This window comes from Rhea americana, unplaced genomic scaffold (assembly GCF_003343005.1).
Source record: "Rhea americana isolate MKP2758 unplaced genomic scaffold, rheAme1 scaffold_326, whole genome shotgun sequence".
Classification (NCBI taxonomy): Eukaryota; Metazoa; Chordata; class Aves; order Rheiformes; family Rheidae; genus Rhea; species Rhea americana.
Window position 1 is genome coordinate 106,523 of NW_028186453.1, and position 18,910 is coordinate 125,432.

General features: G+C 43.0%; 1 protein-coding gene across 5 annotated transcripts in view; it reads right to left on the bottom strand.

The window, feature by feature from the left end:
* Window positions 1-18,824, bottom strand: part of WRN (WRN RecQ like helicase) — a 39,557-nt gene extending 20,733 nt beyond the window's left edge. For 3 of the 5 annotated variants that reach the window (XM_085310780.1, XM_085310781.1, XM_085310776.1), the window contains exons 1-16: window positions 18,286-18,484; window positions 17,809-17,926; window positions 15,627-15,742; window positions 14,929-15,074; window positions 12,221-12,369; window positions 10,985-11,134; window positions 9,558-9,630; window positions 8,145-8,253; window positions 7,133-7,532; window positions 6,382-6,462; window positions 5,526-5,670; window positions 4,561-4,636; window positions 3,758-3,825; window positions 3,482-3,590; window positions 1,729-1,797; window positions 1,109-1,191 (exon numbers count right to left, since the gene is read on the bottom strand). In XM_085310780.1, the coding sequence (XP_085166906.1) occupies window positions 1,109-1,191; window positions 1,729-1,797; window positions 3,482-3,590; window positions 3,758-3,825; window positions 4,561-4,636; window positions 5,526-5,670; window positions 6,382-6,462; window positions 7,133-7,532; window positions 8,145-8,253; window positions 9,558-9,630; window positions 10,985-11,134; window positions 12,221-12,369; window positions 14,929-15,074; window positions 15,627-15,742; window positions 17,809-17,895 (1,861 nt within the window). In that variant the 5' untranslated portion in view covers window positions 17,896-17,926; window positions 18,286-18,484. Of the gene's footprint in view, window positions 1-1,108; window positions 1,192-1,728; window positions 1,798-3,481; window positions 3,591-3,757; window positions 3,826-4,560; window positions 4,637-5,525; window positions 5,671-6,381; window positions 6,463-7,132; window positions 7,533-8,144; window positions 8,254-9,557; window positions 9,631-10,823; window positions 10,896-10,984; window positions 11,135-12,220; window positions 12,370-14,928; window positions 15,075-15,626; window positions 15,743-17,808; window positions 17,927-18,285; window positions 18,485-18,745 lie in introns of those variants that run through there. The other 2 variants (XM_085310777.1, XM_085310782.1) reach the window with 2 other exon arrangements.
* Window positions 18,825-18,910: the final 86 nt, after the last annotated feature.

Consider the following 18,910-nt stretch of genomic DNA (forward strand, 5'->3'; position numbering starts at 1 on the left):
GAACTATCACATTCTGCTCCTTTTCAAGCTTTACTGARAAGGCACCACCTGGCAGCCTGCTCTCCTTTCTGTTTCCTAGATGTCCTCTGCTGTAATGACTCCTCAAGCCCATTTTTATATTGCAGTCTTACACAAGAGAGCCTAAGAGCTTTTACAGCTTTTTCTCCTACCTTTGTTTCCTTCTCCAATTTCCAAATCTCACTYATCTCTCCCAACGGGGCAAACCAATGAGCTATCCCCAACAATTAGAGTACACTTAGTCTTCACTTCCACACTTCCTCACCAGTTATTACRCACGTTGTTTACTGATATCACTAGCTGTATTTCCTTGATTGTAAAACAAAGCCTGCGAGTCTCTGGAAAGTACTGAGGAGAAAAATACAAGCATAGAAAAACATGACAGGAAAGGGATCAAACACGCTCCTGGAAACTAACACTACGTATTCCTAAGCAGAAACAAAAACCCTCCTCAATCTGAGTACAGATACCACATATTCTAATCTTGGCCCTGAACAAGCCAAGCACACAGCTTCTCAGGTCTCCACAGATATTCAACTTGCTCAGCTTATTCCCGGATGGTCCTGCCTGCCTACAACACTGAAAACTCAATTTCTGAATCATAAAAGAAAAAAAAGTTTGTTCCCTAAATTCGCCCTACTATTCAAGAGATGTGGCAGCTGCATCAGTCTACTTGATGAGAAGACAGTTTACTACGACGTAGCATCACGTGTTTCAACACGCACAATTTTGTCACATTCTGAGAGAAGTCTGATGACTAAAATACTTGAAAGGCTGACATATGCCGAAGCATTGTTTAGGAACGCACATTTTCATCRTATGACCAAAAGATCCTCTAACAGCAACCCTGCTGTCTTCCGCATTCCCACGCGAAGAGCATGCCCTACGTGCTACTTGCTTCCAACCATCTTTGATTAGTGACATGACCTTCTGATACCAGCTTATTGGCAGTCACCACCTCAGCCTCTAAGCTGCTTAGTGGTGAGAAATAGAGGTGGAAAATACCCTCAAAGCATTAAAAAAAAAGTTTAAGTGTAATTATGAATTCAAGCCATCTACCAACTTATCCCCAACCTTAACCACAACTTACCAATTGTTCGGTCAAGATCCTGAAGCAAYGATACATTCGCCGAACAGAACTCGGGAGTCATATATATGACTCTGTAATGACCCCTGCAACATCAGGAAAATACTCTGTCAGAGAAGCCGCCCCAAAATTCCACCAAATGAAACCAAATGAAATGAAAGCATGACTGCCTAGATAATTTAAATGGGGACAAGGACAGATTTCCRGATAGGAATAAAAGCAAGCGAATGATGAATGCAGTGGAAAGGATGCAAGATCAGGAGGATAGTGAGCCAGTAAGTAATGCAACAGGAAAAGAGAAACAGAAGAAAGATGTACTAGCTTTCGGAAGTAGAAGACACTTCAATAAATCTGTATTTGTCACCCTGTAATTCCTGTACAAAACCTAACAAAGTTGAGTCAAACAAACCTCGTCTCCCTAGCCACAGGGCACGGGAAGGCAGCTACATCCCTCCCACGTGCTCACGTTGCTAATGGGTACGTGCAAGCAGCACTGCTGACTGCCAAGCTCCAGGCCCGAGCCACAGTCAAGAGCTTCAGAGCTGTCAGATCACAGCATCCTACTTGACTCAAATACAACTACGTCAGTACCTGCAGTCCCAGAAAGCTTAGGTAAGACTTACGCTTTGATGCCTTCTTTGATGTTTTTCAACTGAGCTGATCCAAGTAAGCAGGCTGGAATCTCTGACATTCTGCAGTTAAAAAAAAAAAAAAAAGTACAGTCATGAACTGATCTAGTTGATGTTTCCTGCCTTGCTTTCCAGCTTAGGCCAGTAATTATCAAAGCACTTAAAACATTTATTAAAGAAACCTCAAGCTATGGGGTCAGAGTATTTCCCTCCAAGGATCTCTGTGGAAAAACACTCTTGAAAAACAAGAACGATCAAGTCACTATTCCGCCCGCTCAAATGCTCTTCTGCTTCTCCAATTGTTCACCACAACTTTATTAGAACAACAGTCAAGCAAATTAAAACCATTTTCCTTTTGCAAAAGGTACATTGACTAAAAGAAATCTGAAGAAATAAAATATGATAGGGAATATTCTTCAGTTGTCTTATGGAGTTCATCACTTCCAGAAGTCAGACTTACAGGCCTCTCGTCATTGGCCTCACGTCTACATCTTCTCTGAGCTACTGGTACCACATCCACCAAGTTTCAACAGGGTGGCTGCTTTTAGTGACAGGTTCAACACTTACACTTACCAACTCAGTCACCTGATACTCAGTCCTTCCCGGGACCCTTTGACCCTYGTCCTCTTCACTTGGTGACTTACTGCTTTTTAATACAGCTACTTGTTTCATTACCTTCTCTCCTCTCCTTCCTCCATGTTTCAGTCTGYGGTACGACTGCATCCGGACTGACAGCCAAATTACTGGATGCAAAAGGCTACTGAAATTCAGTCTCTTCAGTCATCAAAATGAATGAGCCACTGAATAAAAAGGCTCTCATCATCTTATGCTGACGGTAAYAGTACAATAGCCAGAAAAGAAATTGAATATATTATAGACACTCTGCTGATCAATACTTGGCCCAAGAGCTGGCTCTCATGCCAGCTTAGATTGTGCAGCCATTCAGGTGCACAAAGTCATAATTTGCAGCAGAAAATACCACACAAACATTTCTTTCTTAAAGTCTTTGTATCCCTTCTTTCATAAAAAGGATTTTYGTTCCAACTTGGACAGGGCAGAAGTGATCCAGACAACTCAGTGTGATTTCTGCAGACCGCAGCACTCAGTAAAATATATCAGAACTGGAGAGCTGTTAACAATAGCAAACGGGAAGGAGAATATTTTGGCCACACCTATGACTGCTCATATAAGAATGATTCGGTGTCACCCAGCAATTCCTACATCAGGCCCCCATAACTAGGTAGGGAAAAAAAAAAAAAAAGGAGGCTAAGTTATAGGAAATCTCTTTACTGTTGATCTTAAAAGTCTGTGCCATAACCTTGATCAGAAACGCCTCCAGCCGGATGCCGTTCAGAGGCTACTGTTCGGATGCAAGGGATGCCCAGCAAGCTTGAGGGCAGCTCTCACAGGCTGGAATAGCCAGYGAAGCGTTTGGAGTTTGCTCCATCTGCCTGGTCCAAACAGAAAAGGGCCCGTGGATCAGGAAGCAATTGAGGACGACCCTCCTCACGAGCCACCCACCATCAGAGATCCTTTGCACGTCCAGGCTACAGTCTATCTAGTTGGCAAACGCAGCGATCTTGAGACTATTTACAGTTGTTTGAGAAACACGTGTTTTATAGCTGACACACAAACAGCCTACAGTATGAAGCTGCAGCCTTAAACACCCAACACCCCAAGCAGAATCTGGGGGGTTCCCAGAGGAAATACTACAGCAGCAGCCGCTAATTACTACTGCGTTACTCACGTCAGCTGCAGCACTTGGTCCTCCATCAAAGAGATGAGAGGACAGATGACAATTCCAGTACATCCAGTGTAAACAGGGGGAAACTGGTAGCACAAGCTTTTCCCATAGCCTTAAAGAAAAAGCACAACAAAACCTTAGGCAAAGCATTGTGGTTTTTGTCACTCGGTGCAGCTACAAAAGACAACRTTTCCATCACATTGAGCCCCGTAAAAATTGCCCCCTCTGCTGAAGGAACAAGACACACATCACCTTAAGCATGGATTAAAGGTAACTTACCAGTTGCCATGACAACAAGATTATCTCTTCTGTCTTTTAAAACAGAACTGATCACTTTCCACTGGACCCTTTAAATTAAAGGGGAATATTTTATTTTTTGCCATCACACACACACAACACGCAATTCTGTGAAGCTGCCTATCTGATCAAATTTCAGGTTAATGAAATCCTTTGGCTGCTCAACAGTTTCCTCTCCTTCCATGTTGCATAGAGCAAAATACTGCTTATCGTATTGCAGGAAGTCCTACTGATGTTACAGGGGTATTTCTCAACAGAAGTAAGACAAGGTGCATTTGTGCAGTCATTCACAGAAGACTGCAAAACAAATTCTCTCTCACACTTTAATAAGCTGACAGGCACACGCTATGAGAGCTATAGTCATCACCACCACAATATAGAGGACCAAATACAATTCGGATCCTTTTATTATTTCATGTGTCCATAAGAAAATGGAGTGAATTAAAAAAAAATTACTTTTATCCCTTTGTCTAAACAATTAAAATAGCTTTTTCTAAATATTGCTCTCCAACCATAGATCTGRTACAATTAAGCTTTGAGCACAGGAGTCTTGCCATCAGGAGAGTCAAGAAACTCATYCTCCACTGTTAAAATACAGTATTCCAGATACTTCTCTGTAAGATTTATTTCAATAACAYATTGCAGCAAAGGCAGATTTTATTTTTCTAAGGATTTCCCAAAGGTCTAAGTTTGTTAGCAGTTGAGTGATTTAAAAAAGTCATTCCAGTTGACAGAAGGGAAAAACTGAAGCCCAGAGCATACAGTTTAATTGAAGAGATACTTACGGTTTAAAAGAGGAATGTCCGAAGTAAGTCTTCAGACACGCAACTTGGCTTTCACTCGGTGCTGGCAGCAATGGATCTTAAGGGGGAGAAAGAAAGAAAAAACAACTCATCTACGATTCCATTTTAGAGAGAAGCAGCAACGGCTTAGAAGACAACAGGTTGCTCATGGTTAGTGATGCTCAGGGCCTAGGATGTGGGTAACTTCAGTAAAAAGAGGTATATCAGTTTTAAAAAGACATTTATGAGCCAAAATTAAGGATTAAAAAACAAATAAACAAAAAAAAGCAAACAGGCTTCTGAGAAACCCCGTGCAGAGAGAACATATAACTATATTACTGCTTTGTTACCTCCTTAGATACCCTAACGTACAGCTGCACTGCTTGGAATACATTCAGGAGCGGTAACAGAGATGTTCCACCAATGGCACCTTTTAAAGCGTAACCTGTACCACTGGGGATGGAGGCTCTCAGGCAGCAAGGCCCGAAACAAGCCAAGGGGTACTTTGCCTCACGTTTCAGCCTGTTCTCCCATTTACAGGGYCAGCTCTAAAGTATCACGTCAAGATCGCCTCCAAGTCAGAATTTTCCCAAATTCCTACCAAGCAAAGAAGCAGCAGTGGTGGTACYGCAGAAGAAAACATGCGGTGCACGCAGTGTCTTCTCCGGTGTTACRTTCTGAATAAATCTGCCCTACCGTGCATTACCTCAGCATTCCCAAATCACTCCTACTCCCAGCAAGTACACACAGTGCCTACTGATCATGGCAGAAGTCAACSGGGTTTAGCCAAAGACACCTTTAGCTTTAGGTTTTGACACAGTAACAAATGCTCCTTTGGAAATCAGCTTTTACTTTCCACTTTGACAAACCAAGTACAACATGCCACTGTACCTCCACATTTGCTTCTACAGACAGTACATTATTATTTAATCCATACACTATACACTTTATACACTATAAAAACATACCCCAACTTTCCTCCTCTTCCTCCTCAATACCTTCGTCTTCATCAACATCTGGTGCAAGGTTCAACTCTGTCTCAGAGGTTTTCCCGGTTTTATCAGACTCTCTATCAGCCAAAACCGCCTTGGAATTGTCAACATCTGCTAAAGACTAAGAATTGAGGAGAAAGTTAATCCACTTTGATGTGGATTAAAATTGTGTTTCTAGAAAATGGRCATGCAGCATAGACCCCTTTAAGACAGATCTGGTCAGTCCTTCCCTAAAAGGAAGGGCAACACTTCTTCCCCCAGACCTTTTGTATTTTCCTTCTTATTTAGCWGTAAGCAACACACACAACCTCCACACGTGCCCAGTCTCATCGAAACCTGTGACTGCCGTAACAGAACCGTTTAAATGCTTCACTTGAAATGCATAAACACTCCAGAGGATTGGGGCAAAGCRAGGGTAGAGACAAGACAGAACATCTGAATCGGTAAGAATGCCAAAGAACTGAGCCCTGCAAAACACACGGCTACAAACGAAGTAGTTTGTTCGACCCTGCAGCTCAGGTGAGCAGCATCCATAGCGCACAACCTGCCTCCTCAGCTGAAACCCCCAGGGAAGGGTTTGAATGTGTGATATTCAGAGCAAATCAGCTGGTGAACTATAACATACACAAATGCAGGACACAGATGGAAGGGAAAATCCAAGGTGGTAAGGCAGGATAGGTGAGATATTGAGGCCTGATGCAGGTAACGAATTCTTTCAGTATCCACGCTCACCTGACTTCTGCACATCTTTCATAAGCAACCCTTTTGCTTTGATCCCTCCCCTCCATGCTGTGTTGCATGCTGACCCAAGAGCAAACTCAAAGGCACTTACTTTAAGCATCTCCATTTCCAGTTCTTCATCGCTTTCAATTACACAGGAAATATTTTGTTCATTGTCTGTGGAAGATGCCTCCTATGGAGAAGAGGAAAAAAAAAAGTTATCCTATCATGAAAGCTATTCCTATTTTATCAAGTCCCTCCACGCTTCTTACCTGCTATAAGCAATTTCTCTATGCTTTTAACTCCTATTGAAAGTAACTCAGCTCAACACTGAGCTCTTCTGATGCCTGCCCATAATGAAACATCTGGACACATTAAAGCACAAGTCTTGTGATACGAAAACAAACCTAGTATTGCCAGATGTGGGAACACCTGGAACACAAGGAAATTATAATTTGATGCAAGAGGCATCAATCCACATTCAGCAATCACTAGAGGGGCTAAAATTTAGAGACTGCTTAGAAGATCTGCTTTCTATTCATGATCAAAGTAGAAGGTGGTTTTGACTGCAGAATTTGTCCTCATACTGCAGGAATTTCTTACCATAAGTGTGTTAAGAACTGAAAGAGTAAAACTAATCAGAGTATCTTGAACTTTTATAGTCAGTACTAGTTTTCCCAACAGTCTGAAGAGCAGCTCAGCATTTGACTACCTCCACAAATACTTTCCAGACTCCAAGCCCTTCCTCTAGCTTGCCCTAATTTTCTCTCAGCAAGAAGAGCTTTTAAAATCCCATGGGAAATTAAGGATGAGATCACTTCCTCTGGTAAGCATTTATGCTTTACAAGGGCTTTTCTCATTACCTCAGGCACAGCTTCATTCAGAAGCTCTTTTGCAGCCTGATGCTCCAACATCTGTAGTTCGTGCTCAGTAATGTCTAGTGACATGAAGTCATCTCTGTCCGCTCTGTCCTTAGAATCAGCTGCTGCAGGCCCGTCTGTCTTGTCAGTGTTACTGCACTCTGCTTTTCCTTCGTTAAACTCTCCCTCCCAGAGGCCAGCTAACGTAGCATCTGAGCAGATGTTGAAGTCACCTTGCAGGTTTTTATGAAGTTCAGACACTTCAGCTTTTTTGGCTTCAACATCTGACTCGGGAAGTGCCCTACAGTTCCTCTCCGATTCGGACGGGGAGCTAGAACCACCAAACAGCGTGCTTCTTAAAGCATTCACTTTTTCTGATATATCAGCTAGTATTTCTGCRGCTCTGTAAGATAAAATAGGAAAGCTGAACAAAAATGACAAAGTATTATCGCATACGTCTTATCCCCAAACAACATGAAAATTTTAAGACACTCAGTCTCTCCAGATTTCTCCCAAACCTCATACACAAGGACTCATCACTTGGGCTGCAGCTTGCTTTCCATCAGAACACAAGTCAAGTCTCTTCAACACCAAAGAAAAGCTACAAGAAYTTTCCAAACACACCGTTCATGGTATTGCTCCCACACTTACTAGAAGTCTGGATACTTGATATCATCAGTCACACTAGAGCCCTGAATACCTGTGGAAGTAGGTCTTACTGCACATTTCAGCAAGAAGTGCATCTAGCAAAGTTCAACTTCAAACCCACTGCAATTAGGTCAGGGAAAAAAAATAAAGAAAAGAAAAGAGAGCTATATTTATCACATCTAGGTATAAAGGCAGCATTTACCCATYGAGTGAGTTTTGCTTTCTTGTTTAAGCAGGATGCAGAAATAACAGATAGCTGTTAACACAAATACCCTGTGTTGTGTCAGACCTCAGCAGATTAAAAAACAAAAATCAAGTACACAAAACAGTGATAGGTGACAAAAACAAAAAACAGAAGAAAAGTAACCTCTGCAAGTTTCCAAGTTGTCCAGAAGAGCCAGGGACATGAGCAGCCAGATCCACTATTTCTTCAGCTAATGAAGTCAACCGCTCCTTCACATCATCTGACATCTCATCTGTAAGAGGTGCCACAGAGTTACTTGACRATATTTAACATCTATACTCAAAGAAGCTCCGTTCAAGGAGCCTCGTAAGATTCACGGCTAATAACACCAGCCTCCTCAGTGCTTTAGATCAAGCACACTGAATCAGATCAAGCTTCCATCTCTTCCAGCACTGCACCTCTTCCAGGGGCCTGTTACATACGCTCGGGGAAGACGACGGAACAGCACCACTTTGAAATGATCCTTCCCCCAGTCTATCCTCCAGCGTCCAGAATGCAGTGGCAGAGCACGGGGAAGCCTGTGTGCTGACGGGCCTGCCCACACTTTCTCCTGTGACTTGGTCCAACGGCTTTTTGAACTCACTTGCACTCTCCATTTTTGCAGCAGCTGGCTGTTCTTTCGTTTAGCCCTTTCATCTCGAGTCCCTGGAAGCAGCTAAGTAAAAGCCCTTCAGAGACATCAAGGTCTCTTCTCACGAGAATCAAGAGAGAATGAGAAATAAGTTTACTTGCTGTTTTTGTTTGTTCACCTGCTTGTTTTGTTTATTTGTTTTTGTTTTTTTTAAACAAGACTATTTTAAGACAGATTGCAGCAGTCTGGGACACAGATTGCCATCTCCTTTCCAAGGAGAAGGTGCGTTTCAGGACTTTTGTAGTATTGACAAGAAAAGAATCCAGAAATTTATTGTAAAGTCACTCCTGAGCACAGATCAAAAAAAAAAAAAAAAACTACTGTAGCTTTCAGCACGACAACATGCTTCGAGAGAAAAGGAGGATGCAGCCAGCACAGGAAAGAAAAGGTTGTTTTTCTTTTTAAGCCATGTACTACACGCAACACTCCACTTTCCTCACGAAGCATACAGCTGAGAAGTGAAAATCAAGATCTCAGAGTCACTACTTCTGATCAAGCAAATAAAGCTGAGATGCTTTGAAAATATCTAGGTCCTATTTGCATGCCTCAAGAACAACTGTAAGCAACAGTTTTTTCCATCTTAAACTAGATTTTGGTCCCTGGATCAGCAGAATTGATACCRACCTACTGAAGCAATCGCATTATCAAGCTGGAATGAGAGCACAGACTCCTGCCATCTCCTCACACTGTAACACTCATACAGCAGAAAAATAGGATGTCAAGACTGCATTCCCTCATCACTGTAGAAAAGTTTCAGAAGTATGGTAATACAGGTCGTGTAACAGGCCTTGCTGTCTGCTCTCTCTGGAAGCAGTCTCTAATCTCCAGTAAGTCAGACACAATCCTGACACAAAGATACTATGGAGGAGGAGGAGGAGAAAAAAAAAGATGAAAAGTCAGTTTACCTCTTCTTAAACCAAATATTTTCTGGTTACCACTATTCATATTTTTCAGTTTTTGATAAATGATGAAGCCAGCCTGCAGAGAAAAGCAAACAAAATTCAGTGACTGGTACGCATTTTAAAGACTAAACAAAAAAAGGTGAGAATTAGCTCAGCAAGCCACAGCRTGAATTCCTTACAGATACCACACATAGGGCGCTCCTGGGTCGCGTCATACAACTGTAAACAGAGCATTGAGGCAGAGCAATCGCAATCATTTAACATTTCATTGAATATTACAGCAAGGTGAAGCCCTGACTTGAGGCCCAAACCACGGCGGACGGTCTTCCAAGTAGATCCYGGTTTTATCTTATAAAAACTAGCTGCTAACGGAGAGCTCCGAATACTCCATGCCCCATCGCACCAGCTGCTCCAGCTCAGTCGGGTTTTACGTAATGCTCCGAGAGAACACTTACGAATCCAGCAAGGTAGAAGTAAATAAATAAGTAAATAARATCTAGCGTGTATCAGYGTGTAGCAAGGTAGATAGCGTGTGTTTAGTATTTGCACTGCTTCCTGCGCCTTCAGAGGAGCTAACCCCGCTGAAGTTTAACATTTAACTAGAATAGAAATATGCAATGTTGTCAGAGTCATAGAAGAAAATACAGGGAGAAAAGTGGGGCAAGTTTATCTAGCCAGATCACAGGAATAAAACCACGAGTGGCAAATGAGACAGAGTGCAGTATTCAAGGGCGTTCACAGAGAACAGTTTTCTCCCAGTAAGCAGACAGCACTCAGCTGCACCTTCGTAAATCCCTTCCCAGTGCACAGAACTGAGGGAAAACTTACCGCTTTCCAAAGTGGAAAATGGCAGATACTGCTACAGAGCTATAAAAATTCATACACAACCGTATTAATTACTCTTCTTGGTAAGCCACACTGKTTCTGTGCCGTTAATCACTGGAGAAGGTTGTTTTTTGGAAGATGCTTATTAATCTCACATATATTTAAAAGGAGCTGAGGAAAGTGAATTTTGGTTCATAAGAAGCTTTTTGTTAAAAAAAAAAGAAGCACACACACACCCTTGGGAGAACAACCTGAAAGCACTAACAAGTTACAGCAAACATCTGCAGACAAGAGAATTGAAGAAACATAAAAAAAAAAAGTCACGTATGGGTAAAGAAAAAAAACCCTTTACACTTAACTGCATTACATCTTATATCACCTCTAAATTAACACCACAGTCTAAAATACCACTTAAGACTGAAAAAGGATTCAATAGCAGCCTACTTGGTGGCATTTCCACCTTCGAACATCCCATGCCCACGGCAGACCATAGTCTTCACATGTTCGCTATGTTCTTTAGCAGAAAGGCAAGAAAACAGCTGCAAACAGCACCGGAGGAAAGGAATTAATGAGTAAGGAAGAAATGGTGATCTCTCTATACGTACATAAGCATCTGTGGCTGCGTACAATTTCTGCTTCTCATTCAGTGGAAACTCTTCCCAGTTACTACAGCGGACAGACTTATCTTTCAGAAGTTGCTTGCCAAAAAGGTGTTTTACCAGACCGTTTAGACTCCATATCTCCTTACACTTCAGCTGCAAGCAAAGAAGACTTGTTTAAAGAGGAAAAGCAATCGAGCTAGCAAAACGTGTTCCCAAAAGCGGCAAGGCACGTTCMTTAGGGACAACGATCGCTGCGTTAGTCAGTAAAAACTAGTTCCTCAGAGCGCAGCCTACTCTGGAACAGCTCAGTGGAAGTCACCAAGGACACGAGACTCACGGGCACAGTCCTCCACTGCTCTAACTTGGAAACATCTGCAGAACATGAACGTCCATCAAGCGTAACGAAGCAGTGGGGCATCACGAGTTCACACTCCAACACCTGCTGTCAAAAACCTGCTATCTGCTATTTTTAGGGCYGTCCTCTCCCCAATTCCCCCACGTTTTGCCATTATATATAATCCTAGTCTTTCCTGTCTCAAGCTTCACCTTTTAAGTTTAYTGATAGTCTATTCTCTCTTTAAGAAAGACCTCAGAGTTGCTATCAGGGATGACATTGTTCATCCTCAAAAAAAAACCCGGATGTAGACACTAGGGAAAAAAAACAAACAAACAAAACAACTAAAAACCCCCAAAGGAGACATGAATTCTGGGAACTCCAGGTCTGGGGAGAGAAAACATTACACAGCTTCTTCCGCTACTTGAGCAAATRAATTTCATTTTTATAGCTCAGACCACTGCAAACTGAAATCTCAAGTGGCTCAGTAGTCTGGGAGCACTGCCCTGAAYGCTGAAGACTGYTCACATCCCTCTGTCTCTAACAGAGGRAGGTATGAGAAATACTATTCCTCTGCATATGTCTGTTCTCTACCAGGAAAATATGACTGGTACTAYTATTCTAACCCATCCCTTCCCAAAACAAAGTAAAAACACAGGAAAAGGGAGGTTACTGACAGACTGAGTACAGGTAAGGAAGAGTTCTGCATATACAAAAAGGCAGAAAAGCTTGGAGGGACACAGAAATATGCACAACGCAGAGGATTTGGAAGGGAACGAGCTTTTCGCCCTCTTCCCTAATAAATAGGCACAGAGATATAACTATATTAAAATTCAGGACAAGCTTCCTTTTGCTTAGCACAGTAACAAGGAGCCCTCCCAGAACAAAAAAGAGTCCAGTTTTACTTTCTCATTAGCAAGGTCAGCCAGCTCCACAAAGCTCTTCAGCTTGATTTCAAAGTCACTCATCAGCTTCCACTGATCTCCCTCAATTCCTACGCCAACCTTCTTAATTGCTTCATCCTCCAGCAGTCTTTTGAGTCCCTTGGGAAAACCTAAAATAGATTAAGCCCAAACTTTAGAAACAATACACCGAAAGACAACAGATATTCTAATGGAAATGAGAAAATCCTAGCACAAGACCACTTGGGAAAGCCTGTGTTTCTTTTTTTTTTTTTTTTTTGATAGGGAAACTCAAAAAGTTGACATTTATATGATTGAGTTTGTACTCTGGAGTGATTGGAACAACACTTGCTTGCAATATAGACAAGTAGAAAACAAGTATTGAAAATACGCACATTCATTTTGTGTCTGAAAGCAAGTAAAGTCTGCTTTAGTTATTTGTCTAACTCATCATCAGACCAGGTGACAAAAAGACAGTGTCTCTAGGGCAGAAAACACTTTAATCTACAGAATTGGATGCACAGGAAATGAAATGCAATATTGTTTTACTACTTCCCACATGATAATCATTCCCAATTATTGCCTTTCTGCGTTCAGCAGAAACACTTAATACTGTACGTGTGGGGAACCATCAGAAGAACAGACTTTGTGGTACATACTCATTGCTGGCACCAGGCTGGTCCAAAACCAGTACACTGAAAACACACAGTTAGGCAACCAGATCCTCCACCTAGCCCAGATAAGTCAATCAAAAAGATAATAATCAGTCCAAATTGATCTCATGGCAATCCCAGATCAAAAGGCATTTTGAAGTTTTCAGGACTGAATAAAAGCACACTTAAATCCCATTTTCTAGAAGAAACAGTCACAGGTACTTGATACCAAAATGAAAGCTGCATTCCACCCCACCCCCCCAATTTCATCAATATTTAAAATTTATGACTTCTTATTTAAATATATATCTCCAGGAACCCACAGCTGGATATCCTGAACTGGTCTGAAGTTTAATTCCAGTGCAGCATTTCAAAAATACAAAGCACTTAGGGTCTTGGTTGCTTTTGACTTTACATTTCACCTCTTCACTGACATAATGAACATTTATATATGCCAGTGATGCAAAGTGATCACTGGCATTCTATTTGACACAACAATCTCTCTGCTTTTACCGCTTCTGCCGATATTCTGTACAGACTTACAGAACGATAACAGCAATCAGCTGTACCGTGGAATTGCAGGTCCAAACCGAAATGTGAGAAAACCACCATTTCCAGGATAAAACCGCGTTAGCCTGTGGCTGCAAAAATGCAGGTACGACACTGCCACAGGGCCTCAACCGTACCGACTCTGGGGGACCTTCTGAAGGGGAGACACATATGGAGGAGCTGGATTAAGGCATACAACAAACGCCAATAACTTCCTGAACTTTTCACTTAATGTCATCATGAAAACCTTCAAGGATGGAGGCTACTATCTGAGAAAAAGGCCACATTTTTTAGAAAGTTTTTCAAGGAAAACAGTGACTAAGAAATGGAAAATTACAAAGGATTTCACTGAAAAAAAACTTCTCTCTGTAGGTAGAGGAGAAAAAGAGTTGTTGGACTCATACACATACACTCATCACGTTAAGAACATCAAAAATTAAATTCATATTTCTGCAACAAAATATGGTAAGCCTTGTCCATTTGACTAGATCTGCCAGCATTAACAGCCCTGTAAGTCAAGCATTCCAAATAATTGGAAACCGGCCATGGTCCATGGCATGAGGTTTCTACCTCCGTCAGTTCAAAGCGCATCTCCCACTGCCAGAAACAGAAGCTTCAGAAAGCAACCCAGGCAGAAACACCGTCTTCAGCTGCAACGTGCCTAGTGGCAGCTCACACGCAACTACATCCAACGTCAAATCGTCAAATAATTTCACCTTTAGATTTAAAGGCATTTCCGCTCTTTGCATCTCTTCTTTCCTTAGCTTCCTTTCCCTCAGATCTCCTTTGTGCACTCATACCTTTCTGCCTGCCAGATTGAACAGGCGCCAGCAATTATGTTTTCCACCCCATTTGCTATAAAAGGCAAAGGACTGAACACCACCATTTAAACTACCGTTGTTACACCTCAGCGTACACACCCTGGGGAAATCAGAGACACCTCCCAGGCATCCTTTCAATCCAACATTCAAACTAAAGGTTTCAAAATCGCATCGGCTCACCCCCATTCCTATCTGGGAGCTTTTATTCACAACYATAATGAGTTCACATGCTGCCGGGCGCCCCTCTCCCCTGCCTTTCCCATGGCTACAGCACACCAGGTATTCACAGTTCTTTGTGAAAATCAGCGTTGCAAAAAAAAAATGCAGGTATGGTTACAGGCAGCACGAGGCCCATTTTGACAATTTTTGTCAAATTCAATCTAAATTAAAAAGAAGCACAGCCATCTAAACTTAGGTTTTATATTTTGGCACAAGAAGAAGGCAGAAGTGTACAGGAATATGCAATTAAAGAAAAACTTGTATTCAGCTACTCCCTTTCCAGGAGGAAACTCTCAAGAGAAAATACTGTTCAGAACCCAAAGAGCTGCAGGCTAGAATACAGTGCAGGAGTTGGGCCACGATCTTCCTGACATATCCAGGTGAGCCACCATGAACAAATTCCTGTACTCTAAGTGCAGTGTGGTAAGTAACTCATGCCCAGACTGATAGGGATGGAGAAGTACAGTACCTGACATTGAAGAGATGTGAAACAAGTAACATTTCTCCTCAGTTACACATATTTGGATTACAGCTATTTTGGCCATTTTTCCTTTAGTATACGATGGCGGCCATTCGATATCAAATCCAACAGCAGCCGCATCAGACAAGCTCTCCCTGAAAAGAGATCGACACACTTCACGTTCAACTYTCCTTCTATCAGTACTTAAAATATCAGACTTAAGTCATCGCGTATAAAGACGTCTGCAAGAATTGCAGCTAGGATATTCTTCTTTTCACACCCACGGGACACGGAAGCGACTTTGTGACAGTCTTCATGAGCGCCTCTTCTGCACGACTCCATTTCAAGCGAGTGCAAGTTCACGGTATCTCCCAGGAAAAGCCCGAATGCAAAACCACAATCGTACAGCAGAAGGCAAAGATGCATTCTGAAAACTTCACCCACTGCGGCTGAGCCTGGGATGTCCCTCAATGCGGATAACTGGCTGTCACAAGCAATAGCTTCCCTTCGTGCTTGCTACTGCYGCGCTTTACCACACATGAAGAGACCAGTATGGACCAGCAGGACCAGAATTTTTCTCTGGCTGACCTCTGGGTACGCAAAACGCACAAACAGCAAGGAGAAGCAGTCAGAAAGAAGGGCCAAATCCTTTCCAGCGTGGGGAAAAAAAAAAGTACACCCCAAAGAAACAGAGGAAGAGCTAGTACCTGATATCTTCAGCGAGAAGGGAACAGTCGCTGGCATCGTAGCTGTAAATGATGGAGCCACGGAACTCGAGGAAGGGCAGCCCGTCCTCCAGAACGCTCCGGCGAACGTTAGGCTTCTGTCGAACGACAGCGGGGAGAGAGTCTGCTTTAGGCCACACGTACCCTTGCTACAGAGAGGCATCAACACTACAACCGTTAAATGCTATCTCAGAGTYGCATCCCAACAAGTCTGGGACTCGGCGTTACTAAAACCTTGTTGCAGGACCAGCCTCTGTGCAGGGCTACTGCCACTGTTAACTAATCATGGGCTAATGCTTCCTAATCAGAAACTTTGGGTTCACTCCTTGATTTCTTTGCTAAGCTCCAAATGTCTGGACTGAAAGCATTCAGACCGAATTTGCACCTCAATTTACTTTTCTTTTTTTTTGGATTACTCCAGACAGATTCGATTCATTAAAAAAAAAAAAAACAAAAAAACAAAAAAAAAACACCCACTTCGGGGGGGAAAAGTGCAATTTTGAGGGCATTAAAAACCTTCACTGCTACTTCAAATGCTGTAGCACCACCCCAGCTCAGAAACTGGAGTGGCTTTTGAAGGTCATTGTGAAATTTGTTCACATTTGGCCAGGTTATAAGCCTCTGAAGCACTTCCACTTGCAGAACAAATTCAACTGAAAACAGTAGCTCRTGTGTCTGAGGCTGTCCAAAACAAGCTGCATCGCTCCGCGAGAACAAAATTGAGGTAATTCTCAATCGAGTCATTTGTCATCTTCTGGGTACTCAGCCCCGCAATTTAATTAAYGTTCTTTTTACACCACATTTGGCGTGCAACATGTGGAAGTAAACTAAGGGCAGCTCAACGATACTTGGAGAACGCAGAAGCAGCGAAGAGCTACAACGTCTGCGGGTAAGCTGCAGTTGGAAAGGATGCTGCTACGAGCAAAGGCACTGCAGGGTATGCCACAGCTCAGTTACCTATTTCCTTGGTCCCGTGCTTCTGCCAGCCCATTTTGCTGTATACATGCACACACACACACACACACACACACACATATATACACATATATAAAGTACACATACACACTTCACTCTATACTAAACACTGGCAGCTAGATCTTTGTGAAGTCTGTCACGCACATGGTTTAAATCCACGAATTTAAAACCACACCCAATATTCAAATRGGCTGATATTCCCCACCAACTGAATTCTGCTTTACAGTTTTAAAGCTTAAGCACACAAGAGAAGGTGAAATTGAACTTTCCAGTCAGTGTTGGTTCCGCCCTCCCCTCCCCCCGAAGCTTAATTATCCAACATAGCTGAATTAGGAACCTACTTCAACTGCAAAACATCTGGAAATGCCCACTCGCACGCAGAACCTTCAGACTGGTAACAAATATGCAAGTAAGCTACAAAAAGTAATAAATCTTAATATGGGACATTTACCTTATTMTTTAAGGAACAGAAAAAGCTTGTCAACTAAAAAGCTTTTTTTTTTAAAAAAAAAATAATAAAACTGTTCATTAACGCAGTTTCAGAAGTGATAAACAGCCTGGAAAAGGGAGATTCTGAAACCACAAGCAAAGATGCCAACAATTTCCTTTTTACACAAACCGTTATTTCCTCTGGTTAATGAAGGAGAGTTCATCAAAATACTCTGCAAATAGTTTTTTGGGCAGTGTGCCACAGTATAAAGGTTGTGYCAGAGGAAGTGAAAATCATGTTGTTTCAACTGACTTTAAAATCTCCACACTACTAGTTTCCTTCCCAGTTTATAGATGAAAACTGCTGAAGCTAATCTTCTACTTTTTTTTTTTAATTTAGTGTTCTGATTGTTAATGCTCTTTCATTAAAAAAAAAATAAAAAGCTATAAGAGCTGAAAAGTTTTATACTTAAACTGCTTATTTATATAGGAAAAAAAATACATCTAGAAACACATTAACTGCTAACACTAGAAGCCAGACAGAATACTGACAACCAGTATTTTAGTTAAACAAGCTAATTAAAACAGCAACAAGATGTTCAAAAAAAACCTAAATATAATTACAGTTCATTGGACAAAACAGCTGTAAACRTTCCAACAACAGAAATCAGAGGCATGGGCCTAACTAGATACACACAAGCCAGCACTGTTTTATTGTGCAGCCTGAAACTGGCTGTGTTTTCCTAGCGTGACAGCGTACCTTTTTATCATCAAGAATTCCCTCTTGGTTCTGTGCAAGCATCCACTGAGGATATYTACTATGCAGAGTAGTAGTTAGCAAATCCATTTCATTTGTTTCTCACATGTCCGTTACTTTTCTTTTGAAAGAGAATAAAGAATTAGAAAAGTCAGTCATTTGTAGAGACAAGTTATTGTGACTTTTTCTATTCTTAGGCCAGAAAAAAGGAAAAAAAAATAATAATTCAGGATCACCACCCTGAACACTCTGTGCACAAGGAGGGAAATCTATAGAGCTACCTGCACTAAACTGTGGAAGCACTTTGCATAATACAGAGGTAGCCAAGAATAAAACAAAGTAAAACAGGAGAAGCCTTTGAAAGCTCCTCTGGGAGAGAGTAGGCTCAGTTTGGTTTTAGGCAGAACACTAATTTGGATGCCAGGGTATTCTCACTGCCACCTCTGGCCCGCGCAGTCGTTGATAATCAGATTAACGCACCTCGGAGTAGATTTACTCGCAGCCTCTCGAGAACAGCACAGGAACCTCCTAACTAGCTCAGAAGCCCCGCCAGCTGGATCCGCTCACCAGCGAAGGAAGACTATTCCGAACCGGGACCTGAACCCGAGTCCGGCACCCCGCAGAGCCACGCTCCACGCCCAAAGCCGCCGCCCGCTCGCCCGCCCCCCCCGGGGGCCTTACGCCCTCACGACCGCAGCGGGCGGCGGCAGAGCCCGGCCGGCGCCTCAGGGGCGGGCAGGGCCGCGGCCACAGCGCTCCCCGCCCCTGCAGGCCGCCGCAGCCCGAGCCCGGCCGCTCCGGGGGCAGGAAGCGAGAGGGGCCAGGAAGAGCGAGCCGGGCCGGGCCGGGCCGGGCCGGGGTGGGGTGGGGGGAGCGGGAGCGAGATCAGGCCGGGACCGGGATCGGGATCGGGATCGGGATCGCCGCCGCCATCACTCACCCCGCACCCAGCCGGACACTTCCGGTGTCGCACGCACTAAGCGTCAGGGCGCGCGCTTACTGCGTCACCGAGAAGCCCCCACGCCCGCCGCCGCCGCCTCTCCCCGCGCGGCCCGTCTCGCCGAGCCGCGGCAGCGGGAGGTTACCCGAGGTGACGCGCATGCGC